Source organism: Lycium ferocissimum, chromosome 6, assembly GCF_029784015.1.
Source record: "Lycium ferocissimum isolate CSIRO_LF1 chromosome 6, AGI_CSIRO_Lferr_CH_V1, whole genome shotgun sequence".
Taxonomy (NCBI): Eukaryota; Viridiplantae; Streptophyta; class Magnoliopsida; order Solanales; family Solanaceae; genus Lycium; species Lycium ferocissimum.
Window position 1 is genome coordinate 45235067 of NC_081347.1, and position 15850 is coordinate 45250916.

The following is a 15850-nucleotide window of genomic DNA, read 5'->3' on the forward strand; positions in this document are numbered from 1 at the left end:
TCTCTGCCAAACGCAGGATAGGTTATCTCACATTTTATCCCGAGATTCTTATCCATCAACCAAACGACCCCTATAGAAATCGGGGCGCATTGTACTTTACTCCAATTTTTACTTTGACATTTCAACTTAGGCCAGTACTCGAACAACTCTTCCTCAGCAAAAGGTGTATTGATCCCTCAAAATAATTTCTACCAAAATTAAACGCGTGATATTTAAGCGTCTTTGAAACCAAAACATCAAATTTTTGCTTCGCTAAATTCGCCTATTTGAACCATAAAAGCCTGAAACATAAACTTGAAGAGTTTATTAAGTGGATCTCCAAATTTGTCCAAGCATCTGAAAAGCTTGAAGAATTCACCAGCCATGTGAGAATGGTGAAGAGATTTAGCTCTAAAATGAGAAAATGGGATGAAGTTGTACTGTGTATATGGGGGTGAATGAATACAATCCGCGTCGAGATAGTGTGTGGCCATGAAAATTTTTCACTTTTGTTTTATTAGTTTGACATGACACGGAGTTTAAAAAATAAAGGAATGACTTTTGAAATGTGTGTTTCAAAATAAGCTTTATATATTTGTGACTGTAAATCATCTCATAAAACTCAATTGTTTTTAAATATTGAAATATGCCAATCTTTTTTGGACAAATTAATAAGAAAAGTAAGACAATCTTTTTAAGACGGAGAGAGTACAACAACAAGTGATAGTAATACACATTGAAGAATAAAAAACCACGCGATAACTAAATAGTATTCCCTCCATTTCAAATTGTTTGTCTGATTTTGACTTGCCATGGAGCATAACAAAATAAACAAGATTTTTGAACCGTATGGTCTTAAATTAAAAATATGTAAATTTTACTAAAATATTCTTTAATTTTGTTGTCTTAGATATGCCAAGTGAAAGTAGGCGCCAAAAGAGGAAAGAGACATTTAGAAGATTAGAGGGGAGGAAGTAAAAACTTATCGAACATCGGAAAGCTGAAGGCGTGCACGTAGCTCGTCTCATTTTAAGCTGCTTAACTCGTTAACTTCCAAACAACAACAGCAAACAAAATGCTTTTAAAACAATCACAAGCTAAGACGCAAATATATTTGTGCATTAACAGTGCTGGCTAATGAAATTTCATTGCATTTTCTTAACTTTCACCAGAGTGCCAAAAGACAAACGCATATTGTCAACAGTTGTAGCTTTACCTACAAAACATCTCCAATTTCTTTCCTGCATAACACCTAACATAAGACTATTTAGAAAATACAGCTTCACCCAACAAAATGAGCTTTGAGCTAAAAGTAACAATAGCGGACGAGGCACTTCTTAACTGTAATTGCCTCCACGGTAGACTGCACCAGCACAAAGCTCATCCATCCTATCAATACTGCGATACCTGTTTTTCTCTCTTAAATGTGTCCAACCTCGGTGGGACAAGAAGTCGTGAAAATCATCCTCAGAATAAAAGGTTTTATCCTCTGTTTGAACTGGCAAGTCATCTGCCTTCTCAGACATGCAGATTTTTATCGTCAAGCCTGCAACCAAGAATCACATTAGATTGAGGGAACCAGTATCTAATTGGAGTAAGGTATAGCCAACATGTTTTTTATTCTGCACAACATGAATAATTTTCCCAAAAAGGTTTTTGTTCTACACAAGACCGATGATTTTCCTGTTAAAACACTCACAGAATGCCCAAATATGGCAAGCGAAACTATATTGAAGCAGCTCTAATAATGTTTCCTTTTTATTTTTACTCATTTTCGCATAAACTAAGTGTGATCTACCAAAAATCTGGATAACCAAACAGTTTTACCAATCAATAGTAGTCTAATAACTTGAGGAAAGGTTTTGTGCTAGTCTACTGTGAAGTAACTTTTTCTCTTCTTTTCCATTTTTGGCTTACTTCTGAGGAGCTTTTAAGCAACCTAACAATAAGGGCTGCCTATGATTAGGGAACCCTGCTTGTGACCTAGTGGTCAACGAAGTGGGTTGAGAACCATCAGGTCTTCTCAGGTTCAAATCCAGCAGAGATCAAAACATTAGATGATTTCGTTCCATTTGTCCTAGCCTTAGTGGACAGAGTTACCTGGTACCTGTTGCGGGTATGCCGTGGAATTAGTCGAGGTGCACGCAAGCTGGCCCGGACAACATGGTTATCAAAAAAAAAAAAAAAAAATAGGGAACCTTGACGTCGTAATATGGGGTTTAGCGTATAAAATGCGATTAGTGTCACCTTATGGAGTTTTCTCTTGCTCCCACCAATTCAAAGCAGGTGGAATGGGGATAAGCCACCCCTGCCCTGAATGTGAAGATATTTTGTGTATATATCCTAGGGAATGTACATCACTCACGCAAATAATAAAAAATATGGATACCAATTACAATTGATCTATAAGTTAAAATGCGATTAGTGTCACCTTATGGAGTTTTCTCTTGCTCCCACCAATTCAAAGCAGGTGGAATGGGGATAAGCCACCCCTGCCCTGAATGTGAAGATATTTTGTGTATATATCCTAGGGAATGTACATCACTCACGCAAATAATAAAAAATATGGATACCAATTACAATTGATCTATAAGTTACTTAATGGCAAATGCCAGATGCTCTATGTTTATTTATGGTAGATTTTGGCTATAGATCACATATTTTCTCTTAACATACTCGACAATTGAAAATACCAGATATCATTGTAACTATTCTGGCAGATCTGCAAGTAACAAGTTTGTACTTAGTAGTACCACGATATTACCTTCATCAACATGTAGGGTGTAGTTCCTCAAGGGCATATCTCTATCAACTGCTCTAACAATACCATTTTCATCTTCCAACCAAAATGCGCGTTTTGTCCTTAACATGAAAGCAGATTTAATAGCTTCCTTGATGGCTTCCGCTGTGCCATCAATACCAATTCTTTTGGTTTTATCTCCCCACTTGACTGAGATAACCCTACCCTTAAATGAGTCACTCCGCTCAGCTGCATAAAGAGAAGAGAATGCGTGTGAATCATTGTGACAAAGTTAACCTTAGAAGTAACAGTATTTTCACCTGAAAGCTCTATACACCAGTGTTTTGGACGGCGCGCGGCGACAAAAGGCGACAAGGGCTTGCCTCGCCTTAAGGCGCGGCGCGCGGCGAGGCGCTCGCCTTTTTGAAGTGCGGCGCCAATAAATACCAAAAAATTAAAATATTTAATTGCATATGTAAATAATCAAAATCTCACTAGCAATAACATATTAGCAAATATTTCAATTCCAAAAATTAAAATTAGATAGTAGATACTAAAAGTCTAGAACTTGAATGAGTCAATGACTCAATAATTCATAAGTGACAAGACAAGCAACACTAAAATTTAAGCAATAGTGCAATACTAAAAGTCCATTGAATTTGAACCTACTGTTTATAACTGTATAGCAAAATTTAAACAATTATTGAACAGAAAAAATAGGAGCAAAACAACCACTGCCTCACTGGTCCAAACAGAGAAAAAAAAAAACAGAGGAAAAAACAGAGGAGAAAAAAACAGAGCAAACAACAGAGGAGAAAAAAACAGAGGGTAAAAAAACAGAGAAAAAACAGAAAAAGAAGAAGAGAATAGAAGAAGGGAAAAAAAAAAACAGAGGTGGCCGGAAATAGGGCAGTTGTCGCCGGAAAAAAAGAAGAAGAACAGAAGAAGAAGCAGAAGTCGAAAATAAGAAAGAAGAAGAACTGAAGAAAAAGAAGAAGGAGAAAGAGACGTACCTGAAACCTTGAAGGAGAAGAGAGGAGGAGGCAAACAAAAAACCCTAGCTGCTATTTTTATTTAAGTCCTCCACTTCATTTTAAGTCCTCCACTTCTTTTAATTGTTTTTTTTTTAAAAAAAGTTCTGCTCGCCTCGCCATAACTGGGCGCCTCGCCATGGCACCATTAGCGCCTTTCTCGCCTTTTTGTCGCCTTTTGAAGGCCTGCTCGCCATGGCCATAAAAGGCGATGGAGCCTCGCCTCGCCACGCCTCTCGCCAAAGGCGAGAAGGCGCTCGCCTTTAACAACACTGCTATACACTAAAGAACAAACTAGAGCGGTATATTCCAAAAGAAAAACAAATTTACAAGCTAGAATGCCATCAAAATAAAAGCCTTAGTATTGGAACATATATGGGAATAGATGTCTTAAATATTGGATTTTGAAAGGAATTACGGAGACTTTTGTTGGTACGATTTATCCCGTGTGCTCGCTCCTACACAATTAAAGAGTCGAGGCAGGAACCAACAAAGCAACTGACTGAACCTCCCCAGAAAGGAAAATCGTAAATATTCTTTCTTTTGAGCGAATTTATACCACTTGACAGTGTGTTTAGAGGTCTTTATCAATAATGAATAAAAATCCTCAAAAGAGAGAAGTACAAAAAAGGAGGGCTAGGCCTTACCTTGCTTACCCTAATGAGGTAGCAATCACTACTAATTAACAAGCATGCAAAAAATAAGAACTTGAACAAATTAAGTAACCTATTATCATCACATAATTTATAACATACACTTGAATTAAGTAACCTATGATCATCACATAATTTATAACATAATCTGTGCTTATATTACAAATGATAATGCCTAAGTAATGAAAAAATATAAAAGCCAAGAAGACCTAAATATTATTTGATTTAGCTTCAAAAAGTTATTTGAAAATTTTGAACTCAGTTTATTTTTCTTTTTTCCTTATTTGGAGTTGACTATTTCTTTTTTATAGGAGCGAGTAAGGGATCTTCAAACCTGAATTGAAATGCCAAGACCAACCATTCCGAGGCGCTGGTCTCCAACGCAAAGGTGAAACCTCAAGTGCAGGTTCTGCATCGTGATCCAAACTTCCTTCTATGTTTTGACTTGGCCTTCCATTCTCTGTACATCAAGAATTGAAGTAAAGTTTTCTCCCAAAGGTAACTTGCAATTGAACCCCCAAAAATATTTTCCTACATGTCTTTTGGAAAACATGAGAAAGATTCAGGGAATAAATAATATCACAGCCATTGTGGTCATCCAGAATAATCTTGCCAGAATTTAGTTCCCATTGAAGGAGATACTAAAATAATTTATTTGCAGTATGGACTCAGAGCTGATGCATCTGATGGATAGAATCATATTCCCTCTTCTCGAATCATATTCCCTCTTCTCTCCTTGTGAAATCAGATGGATGTAACTTGTTTCTAGGTTGAGAACAGTTTTACTAATATTAGACCTCACTTTAATCCGCATCAAGTGATTTATTTGAGGCATGTGCTCGTGTTTAAGTCTACCAATAAATTCTTGTTTTGACTCAAAATATAAAGAAAATCAAGCAAGAAAAAAGATGTCAGTTTTGTCAAACTTACTAAAGTAACTTTTAACCATACAAGTAGCTGATCCATGTTATTGAAGCTTGTCCACAAAAAGCCTTTGATGAATACAAGAAACTAATGATAGCATTAAGATATGACTATTGTAAAATGAGAGTACAACAAAGAGATACTTATGGGAAGTTGGAACAGAAGAAATTAAAAAATCAAGCAGGCAAAACTGTAAAGAAGCTTGTTCAGTAAAGAGCACACGATGCTCCACTTTCAAATCCTTGTACACCAAAGCCCTCCAACTATCAAATTGGTTGAAGGTTCCCCTACAACTTTTCCATTTTTGTTGCAAGTTTCCCCTCCAACTCTTAGAAATAGAGGAAGTTTCCCCTTCTATGAGAAAAAGGGTCTTTATGAGGGTAAATGAGTAAACTTTCATTTTTTTCTTTGTCTTTTACCCTTCTTTTTTATTTCTCCTTCAACCCACTCATCTGTTAACTTTAACTGACTCCATCCAGGATGCCATCCTCCTCCTCTACCACCCCCTTCTCACCTGCCACCACCACTTTTGGCATCTAAGAAGATCATCCATTCTAAAGGGGAATAATGTAGAGATACATATGGTAAGTTTCAAGAATCATCCAGTGATTCATTTCCAAAACAATCTATATCATAAAGAAGCCTTACTTACGCCAAGCCATTAACGAGGGAAAAAAAAATGGGAGATACATTAAATATTAGAGATACATTTCCAAAATATAGAGATACATATGGTTAGTTTGAAGAATCATCCAGTGATTCATTTCCAAAACAATCTATGTCACAAAGAAGCCTTACTTACGCCAAGCCATTAATGAGGGGAAAAAGATGGAGATACATTAAATATTAAAGGAAGACAATTACTAAAAGAATAGAAGATAGTGGAAGGGTGACCGATATCACAGACCTTTGCTTTTGCGATCCATAAGTTGCAGGAAACAAAAGCTTGTCGCCGCTACCTAAAGCGTTATTGCAAACCAACCCCACCCCCACTCCCCAGCAAAAGAGAAAAAGAAGAAAGTCGGAATGAAAAGTAAAACTGCTGGCAGATGTCTTTCGAGATACAACAAATACTTATAAGCATCATGCACTAACAACAAAATACAGGACTGGCAGATGTTCTTTGTAGCCAGCTAGAAACTGATAACAATATTTTCGGCATTAAATAAATTTTCTTAAAGACTATTGAAGGTTATTTTTTATTTAGGTGTAGTTAATGGATTGACTATAGATAATAGAAATTCGCCTGAGATGGTTTGGCCACGTCAAACATAGACTTTTAGATGCACCAATTCATAGGTGTGAATAGGATGATCGAAGGCGACAAAAGGGGATGGGGTAAATCTACACTGGAAGGAAGTTGTTCTGTGTAGGATATGTATAGATTTAGAGAATCCCTAGTTTTCCCTAAAAGGCAAATTATTCAATTGAAATGAGATGGACTTGAATAGAGAAAAATGTATATGGAGGATCCATACCATAAACTCCAACTAATCTAGGATTGAGGTATACTTGATTGATCAACTATTGATATAGAAAGAGAAACAAGAGTTGTATGTCTTTTACGGATGGGAAATTCAACATATTGGTCTCTATTGATGATTTTTTTTTTTTTTATATTAGTTCCGTGTCATTACATCAAAAACTTATTTAATCCTTTATATCGATTATGCAACTCTAAGAAAATTCAACTCAATTAGAGAACTTTTATTAGATTAATACGATCCAATCAATCGTACCATCATTACTTACTGCTTGATAAAACCAAACATCTCAAGTAAACACACCATAAATTGTGGTTTCATGCCTGCATAAACTCAAACACAGATCACAATGAATATGCGCAAGCCACTAGCAGCACCCTATTTGCCAAGTAGCCTGCATTATACAGTTTAACTGGAAAGCCAAGAAGTCCAAATTTTCAATTTAATGTTTGGTTTGTATGGTATTTTAGCTGATGTCGGTTTTCATTTCTCAAAAATTTCCTTTTTGGCTTGGTTTTCAGTTTTAAGCCGAAAAGAAAAACAGAACATATTTTTTATATATTTTAAAAAATTAGACTTTCTCTTAATTTTTTAGATTTATTCTTTAAATTCTATAAGATAATTTTAATTCACAAGAATAACTCAATTAAGTATCTACAAATAAACAAAAAATGTGAAATTTGAAACAATCAACAAAAAGCCCAAAATGGCACAAACCCAAAACCAAACAGAAGTAGGAAAAAAATATCCAAACCGAATTAATGATCAGTTTGCCTATTTATAAACCGGAAAACTAGTCGATCGAACCAACCAAATGCACGCTCCTGTGTTGCCTTTTGTGTCTGTGGACAAGCACAGACTAACATTACATGCAGCATGCATATCTATAAGGCCTGATATTTATAGGGGAAGTTCCTTCCTTCAAGTTGATTTATGATCATGCAATCTCGAGGAGATCACTCCTTTGGAACTTCAAATAGATCCCTGTAATTCTGTATGATGAGCTGCAATTCTCCATCAGTTTCCTGGTCCACATGACCATCTAAAGCAAGCAAACTAGCACCAGTTTCTGCTCATTCCTCCTCCTTGAAAACACCCACAGATATCATAGATAAGTCAGTTTGGCCAGTAGTTTATTCATGCCATTCTGATGGATCAAATTGATTGCAGGAGGCTGAATACTTCTCAAAGACACCTTATGACCCATGATGTTGAATTCCATTTTTAGTTTCCTGAAATACCACATAATATACACTAATGTAATTAACCATTGGATTCCTAAGACCATGTTGCATCCCCAATTTGGGCAGGACCAACATGTCATAGCAAAAGATACACCTTGCATCTTCCAGATTAAGTTCTTACGCACATAGTTGCTGTGTATTTTCTTTCCATCAGACACAGATAGAGCAAAAGGTGAGATAGTAGTGTGGACACAACCTAACTTCTTAGCAATGTTCAAATCTAAGAAGTTATGAGTGCAACTACTATCAATCAGGACATGAACTGCTTTCCCTTTAACTGAAACGACTACCCTCATGGTCCTGAAATCATGAACTCCATTCATAGCATGGACTGACACATGGGGAAGAATGGCACCTTCACAGTCAGTTTCCAGTCCCCGTCTCCCCGAACTATCATTTATTACATCTTCCTCCAAATTGACAATCTCTTCATCACAATCTTCCACCTCCACAAAATAAATTGCCTCTTATTTTTACACACGGCCAAAACTGTATCTCTCATCACAGTTGAAACATAAGCCTTTGCTTCTTCTCTCATCCATTTCAGCTGGCGTCAGTAGTTTAGCATTTATAGTTTGGCTTAGCACCACCATAAGAAGATTTTTGAGGTTTAAAGAAGGATTGAGTAGGTCTAGAGGGTTGATTGGGATTATGTGGAAGAGAAGAATTTGCAGAAGAAAACCTGGGAACAATTTTGGGTTTGGGAAGAACTGCTGAACTTGTAGAAACACCTGTCTCTGCACAATTAAGGTTTGTGCTTGAGTTCTGGCTAAACCGATTGCCTCAGCTAGTGTCCTTGGTTCTAACATCTTCACAGGAAGTCCAATTTCAGGTTTTAAACCCTTCACAAAGTAACTAACAACATAATCCTCTAATAGTTCAACTCTAGTAAGCAGTTCATCAAAAAGAACTACATAATCTTGGACAGAAGTTGCCTACCTGAGGTCTTTGAAATCTACCGAGCCAGATCAAGCATAAAGGCATCTCACATATTCACACCACCGAGGCACTTCCCGGTCAACCTATGCTTCATGAATGATTGATGCCATTGAAGGGCCTTCCCTTCCAATTGCAAGTAGCCAACTTCACCTTTGATTCTTCAGGAGTTTCATCCACGTCAAAGAATTGCTCATACTTATATAGCTAATCCTAAAAGCCATGGCCACTGAATTTTGGAAATTCCTCTTAGTACCCACAGGTGGGCCACTGATAGTTCCCATTTCTGTGATCGCCATTTGCTGGACCTCTATTCTCCTCCAATTCACATGTGGAGGAGTTGCGACAGTGTTCAAATTGCCTAGCAACATCCTTTTAATTTCCTCCACGGCATGTGTGACCTTGCCATCGACAGTTTAGGGCAACTCAGCAACAGAGCTGACTACACCTTCCATCGAGCCTTTGAGGGTGTTTACTTCCTTAGGTAATCCCTGCATATGTGTGTTGTGATCTCACATTGACACAGGTCAAAGAATCACTGGCTAATCTGATACCAATCATATGTTTCTGAATATTAAAGGCAAAAATGGAAAAAAGTCGAGCTTGCCTAAAGAACAAATGAGAAGAATTGTTCTTGAACAGCTTACTCAAGAACTCGAAGATGAGCTCAGATCTGAAAGAAAAGGAGAGAGAAGAGTTTTATTGATCTTTGATATTCCCAGATGGTTTACAATGAAGGACTGCAATTATTTATAGACAGGAAATTTGGGGGGAGAGAATCTGAGAGCTAGTTATAACTAACTCTAACAGCCTACAGTCACCTCTTTTGTTGACAAGGGAACCCGCAGCCGCTAGCCTTTGGGTGTGCATAGGGTAAACCCCGCTCCAGTGTAACAGCCTGCAAACCAGGGACAATCCACAATAGGCAAGCCCCGTGCGACTAGCTCGACCGAGAAAGCATGCAGGGGATTTCGAACCTACGAACCCCCATCAGGGAGATCTTCTGCTCAATCAACCCGGCCACCCTTGCGGGTAACAGCCTACAGTCCACTTGACCAACATGTGCAGCTCATGTTGATCTTCTAACTAATTTTTACAGTTTATTCAAACTAACAGGAAAGGAGGGAAAACATAACTAGGAAAGTCATCTATTTGGATCATATTGAACTAATGCAACTCTGATGAAGCATCAAGATGATCCTCCCAACCCCCAGCCCTAAAAATTAGTAACACTTGCACAATCAACCAATTGGATAAGCACCAAACAAAGTGAGACCACTTACCAATATTACGATAGCGAAGATTGAGTGTGTCTACTAAATGTATGTAGTAATCCCTCCGGTCCACCTTACTTGTTTTACACGTCCCTTAAGAAACTATGTGTTTTGACTATTATTCCCTTATTTACTATCTTAATCATGTAGAATGTCAATATCTCTTCAATAAATATTCTCTCTTTAATCTCTCTTCAATAAATAATTGTAGTCATAGTAGTAACGGAGGTGAGATACTCAAAGCAATTAGTCAATATTTATTACTTCCAAGAATAATCATTACTAAGGGAAAAATGGAAAGAATGTACTTAATTATCTTTTGATTTTCTAAAATAACAACTATTTTGGACCATCTATTTTCAGTGAGGATGACAAGTAAAGTGGACTGGGAGGAGTAGCTTCACCAACCAACCAAGTTGCTACACTCAAAAGAAGGTTGCAAGAGAAATAAGCAAATTAAACATTACACAGAAAATCCATCTTTAATCATTTTAAGAGTCCAAACATGCAACATACATATAAAACTTGAGAAAGCTTTGACACCAATTTGAACCAAGAAGAGAATCTATAAAGAAATAATAGTACAAACCCTTTCCAGAAAAGTGAACGAAAAATCAACTTTGGGTTTCATTTCTGTTCCTCTTTCCTCAAAATTTTCATCAATATTCTTCTAATACCAAATTTGGGGAACCCCATTTTGGATTCTGATTCTGTTTAGCCTAATCAAAACTTGCTCAAATAATTCAACCACTTCTTCGTCGTAGAATATACATGGTAGTATAGTGAAGTGGCATAAAAGGACTATAGCCTAATCTGATGATGGTAAGCAAAAGCTAATTGTGTTGATTAATCCATGTGCCATTTTATTTTCCTTTTATTTTATTTACTACTAGACTTTATCCAAAATTTCCCTGAATTATTGAAATCGGTACTTCCTCGTCCCAATTTATATGTAATACGTTTCGCTTTTCGACATTCAAATTGAATAAATTTTAATCAACATTTTAAGATATAATTTTTTATCAAATTGACATGAGAAAAGTTGTAACTTATATTCTCTCCGTTTCAATTTATGTGAGCTTATTTAACTGGATACGGAGTTTAAAAAGTAGAGAATACTTTTAAACCTGCATAAAAGTAAATTGTTTTCAAATAAAAAAAAAAGATTTTTTTTATATGGACTAATAAGGAAACAAGTTCACATAAATTGAAAGAGAGAGCAATACTTTTCATGCAATTTTCAAATATATAAATTTTAATATTAGAATATCGAGTTAATCTAATCCGATTTAGCTTCAAAATTTAATCACATGGACTCTCAAAGAGCGAAAAGTATCACATAAATTGGGACAGAGAAGTATAAAATTGCCCTTCGTGTTGGAATTTTCAAGAGAAAATAAAAGGAATAGATGAAAAGAAAAAGTACTTTTCTTTTTGCAAAAAGAAAAAAGTATTTTTCTTTCTGAAAGAATACATCTCTTCGTGAAACAATGCATCTCTTCCCTAAAGGTTGCGTCGTTTCAGGTTCAAGGGTTAAAGACATCCTCTATAAATAGAGGAATATTCTGAAATATTTCTATCATAAGAAATACTCAAAGTATCAATATTCTTCCTTAAGAAAAGTTGCATAAGTTTAGTGAATGCAACATTAATTCTTGTGTGTTCAGAGATTTGTTTACATTATTTCTTGACTTTGGTTCATTCTATCCCGGGAGAGTATTTGTGAGGGACAAATAATTCTCTTTGGAAAGTGATCCAATAAAGGTACACGGCTTGAAGTATATCCAGATTTCTCACCACAAACACACAATTTCTAACAATCAAAAGGATTAAATATCTCTGATTTAATTTCATTTGACAATGGTTTTGAAAGGAAATAAAAACAAGAAATGGAGTGAGTCACCCAAAAAAAAAAAAAATCATGCTGGACTTGAAGAAGTGAAATACATTAGGTTGTCTCCATATTTCCTTGGTTTACTAGAAGATGGACACATCAAGATTAAATTTACATTTAAAAGTTGAAGGCCACACGTTAGATAAGACCAGGGCACAAGGCCACACATTAGATAAGACCAAGGCACCTTTAGGGTTTGCAAGAATGTAATCAACCTCTGATCGGAGTCAAACGGCGCTATCACTGTGCTATTGATCCAAGTTAGATTGAGGAATATTTTAATTGGATCTCAAGGCTAACTTAAAGTTTTGGATCAAAGTATGCGGTCGTTCTCTTCAAGGTTTCTATTGAAGGCAATGACTTTGATTTTGACCATCGAAATGATGAGTCAAGAAGAACAATCGGACAAATATCGGGCTGTACTTTCTTAACTTCACTCATTATTTATTTATGAATTTCTACCTTTCTTTATGCAAAAAGAAAAAATTATACTTTTCTTTCTGCAAAAAGAAAAAAAAAGTACATTATGATTTTTGTGAAATTTAATTTCATAAATATTAGGGTAGATGACTCACTTGTGATGATCATGAAATGCATTCTGAATAAGTTTAGAATAACATATTTGATATGTTTATTATAAATTTGTTATTCCACGCAAAAGAAAATTATCATGTTATAACTATGTTGCATAAATATCATGTGAATTTTATTTTCAAGTTGCGGGATGATATATTAGGAATTCCTTTATTTTGATGGATATTTATACTTGAAAGTTGCTAGAATATTTTGAAATTCAGGAAAGTGATAATTTTGTTACTAGATCATTTTGCGTTCATTAAAGTACTAAGTTTCTGGTTACATGCTTGACTCTAATTTTTCATTATGGCATATGTCTAAATACGGCTTGATACCGATAATGAATGTGGATATTGAAAAATGTAAAACTTGCATTATCACAAGAAAATCCTTTTCAAATATTGAGAGAAGTACTAAGTTGCGTGAATTAATTTATAGTGACTTACGTGATTTTCAGAGTACTCCTACAATTGGAGGAAAGAAATATGTTATACATTCATTGATGACTACTCTTGATTTTGCAAAGTTTATCTTGTAAATTCTAAAGATGAAGCACTGGAATTTTTTTAAATTTACAAGACTGAGGTTGAATTGCAATGTCAATACTCTGTTAAGTGTCTAAGGACCGATGGGGGAGGGGAATATTATAATCCCACATTTGTTCAAAGCACTGCTATTGTGCATCAAGTAACGACACCATTACACCGCAACAAAATGGTGTAGCCGAACGGAAAAATCGAGTCTTAACGGAAATGGTTAATTCTTTATTGTCTAACTCAGGCCTAAGTCATGGTTATTGGGGTGAAGCCATGTTAACGGCTTGTTATATTCTTAATAGGGTTCCGAATAAAAGAAATTCAACAACCCCATATGAACTTTGGAACAAAACACAATCAAATTTGAGTCATCTCAAAGTTTAGGGATGTAGGGCTATAATTAAAGTCCCAAAACCTAAAAGGAAAAAGTTGGGTGAAAGAGGAATTGAATGCATCTTTATAGGATATGATGAAGATAGCAAAGCCTATAGGTTTTTGGTCATTGAACCAAATGATTTGTACTCAATTAATACCGTCTTTTGAATCAAGAGATGCAATTTTTGACGAAAATAGCTTTGTATCAATTCCTAGACCAAAAGATATTGTTCCAAATGATCCAAATCCTTCTAATTCACAACCATTAGTTTCTCAAGATAATGGAAATCAAGATGACATTATTGAAGTAAGAAGGAGTAAGAGAGTTAGACAAGAAAACACATATGGAGATGACTGCTACATCTATTTAGTAGAAGGTTCAACTGATAAAATTGAAAATGAAATTCTTTATTGTTATAATATGGAAAATGAACCCACTACACTTAGTGAGGCCATGCAATCTCCGGATGCACCGTTATGGAAGGAGGCTATCCAAGATGAGATAGATTCCATTATGAAAAATAATACTTGGATCCTAACAGACCTTCCACCCAGTTGCAACCCATAGATGGTAAATGGTTGTTCAAGAATAAGTTAAAAGCAGATGGTACCGTGGATAAATACAATGCTCGCTTTGTAGTTATGGCTTTTACCCAAAAGCACGGCATTGACTACTTTGATACTTATGCTTCCGTGGCTAGAATAGCCACAATAAGGTTGCTTATTGCACTAGCCTCCATTTACAATCTAGTAATTCACCAAATGGATATCAAAACTGCATTTTTGAATGGTGAATTGGAAGGGGAAGTCTATATGAGACAACCTGAGAGGTCTGTAGTTAAAGAACAAGAGAAGAAAGTTTGCAAACTTGTAAAATTCTTGTATGGGCTAAAACAAGCCCCTAAGCAAAGGCATAAAAATTTGATGAAGTAATTTTTTCTAATGGCTTTAAAATCAATGAATCAGACAAGTGTGTTTACTCAAAATTTGAAAAAGAAAAATGAGTTTTCATTTGCTTGTATGTAGATGATATGTTGATCTTTGGGACCGACATAGAACAGATAGAGACCACCAAAAGATTTCTATTTGCTCAGTTCTCAATGAAAGATATGGGAGAAGCGGATGCCATTCTTGGTATAAGAATTATTAGAAATGGTGGGGGGGTTTTCCTTAACACAATCTCATTATATTGAGAAAGTGTTAAAGAAATTCAGTCATTTTGATTGTAATCCAGTTTCTACATCGTATGATCCATGTTTTAAATTGGAAAGAAATGGCGGAAGGCCAACTGCTCAACTTGAGTATGCTAAGTTGATCGGGTGCTTGATGTACGCTCTGACTAGTGTGAGACCCGGCATTGCGTATGCAGTGGGTAAGTTGAATAGATATACTTGTAATCCGAGTGAGCATCATTGGCATGCTATAAGAATAGTACTAAAGTATCTCAAGAAAATGCTAGATTATGGCATCTATTACAGTAGTGATCCCGCTATACTAGAAGGGTATTTGGATGCAAGTTGGATCACTGATCAAGAGGATTATTCCTCAACAAGTGGATGGGTATACCTGTTTGGTGGGGGCGCGATATCTTGGGGATCTAAGAAGCAAACGTGTCTTATTGATTCAACTATGACTGCAGAATTTGTAGCCTTGTCATCCGCTTATAAAGATGGGGAATGGTTGAGAAATTTGCTTTTTGATATTCCATTGTGGCCTAAGCCCATGCCACCGATTTCTATCCATTGTGATAGTGAGGCCACTTTAACCCGAGCGTACAGTCATATATTTAAAGGAAAGTCTAGGCATATTGGCCTTAGACACAGTTATATAAATCAATTAATTGAAGATGGAGTGATCATGGTTGACTATGTACATTCACTTAATAATCTTGCCGACCCATTAACTAAGGGATTAACAAGGGACTTGGTGTTGAGAACATCAAGGGGGATGGGGTTAAAACCCATAAAGAAAGACCAGTAAGGATGAAGCCTCAACTTGACGCTTGATACAACGTTCAGTCTCAAGTTCAATGAGTGACAACATTCTTTATTGGTTGATAGCACTTGGTATATCGTCCCAAAGTAAGTGCTTTGTCCTGCAATTTGTTAAAACTAGGTTGAGTTTATAAACTCTTAATAGACTTATTGGTGGTTGCTCTTGCAGGAGCACATTAATAAGGGTCTACCTATGTGGATGCGAAGTGG

The 15850-nt window shown here is 36.0% G+C and overlaps 1 protein-coding gene across 2 annotated transcripts; it reads right to left on the reverse strand.

Annotated features, from left to right (window-relative positions):
- Positions 1-1107: 1107 nt before the first annotated feature.
- LOC132059721 (trihelix transcription factor GT-4-like) lies at positions 1108-10262 on the reverse strand. Of its 2 annotated transcripts, none has more exons than XM_059452459.1 (4): positions 6235-10262; positions 4738-4863; positions 2744-2968; positions 1108-1525 (listed from the first exon to the last, which is right to left on the reverse strand). In XM_059452459.1, the coding sequence occupies exons 1-4, from the start codon at positions 6251-6253 to the stop codon at positions 1317-1319; spliced, it is 579 nt and encodes a 192-aa protein (XP_059308442.1). In that variant the 5' UTR covers positions 6254-10262; the 3' UTR covers positions 1108-1316. The 2 variants fall into 2 exon arrangements, with proteins under 2 accessions (XP_059308442.1, XP_059308441.1); XM_059452458.1 differs by having other exon boundaries at positions 5334-10262.
- Positions 10263-15850: the final 5588 nt, after the last annotated feature.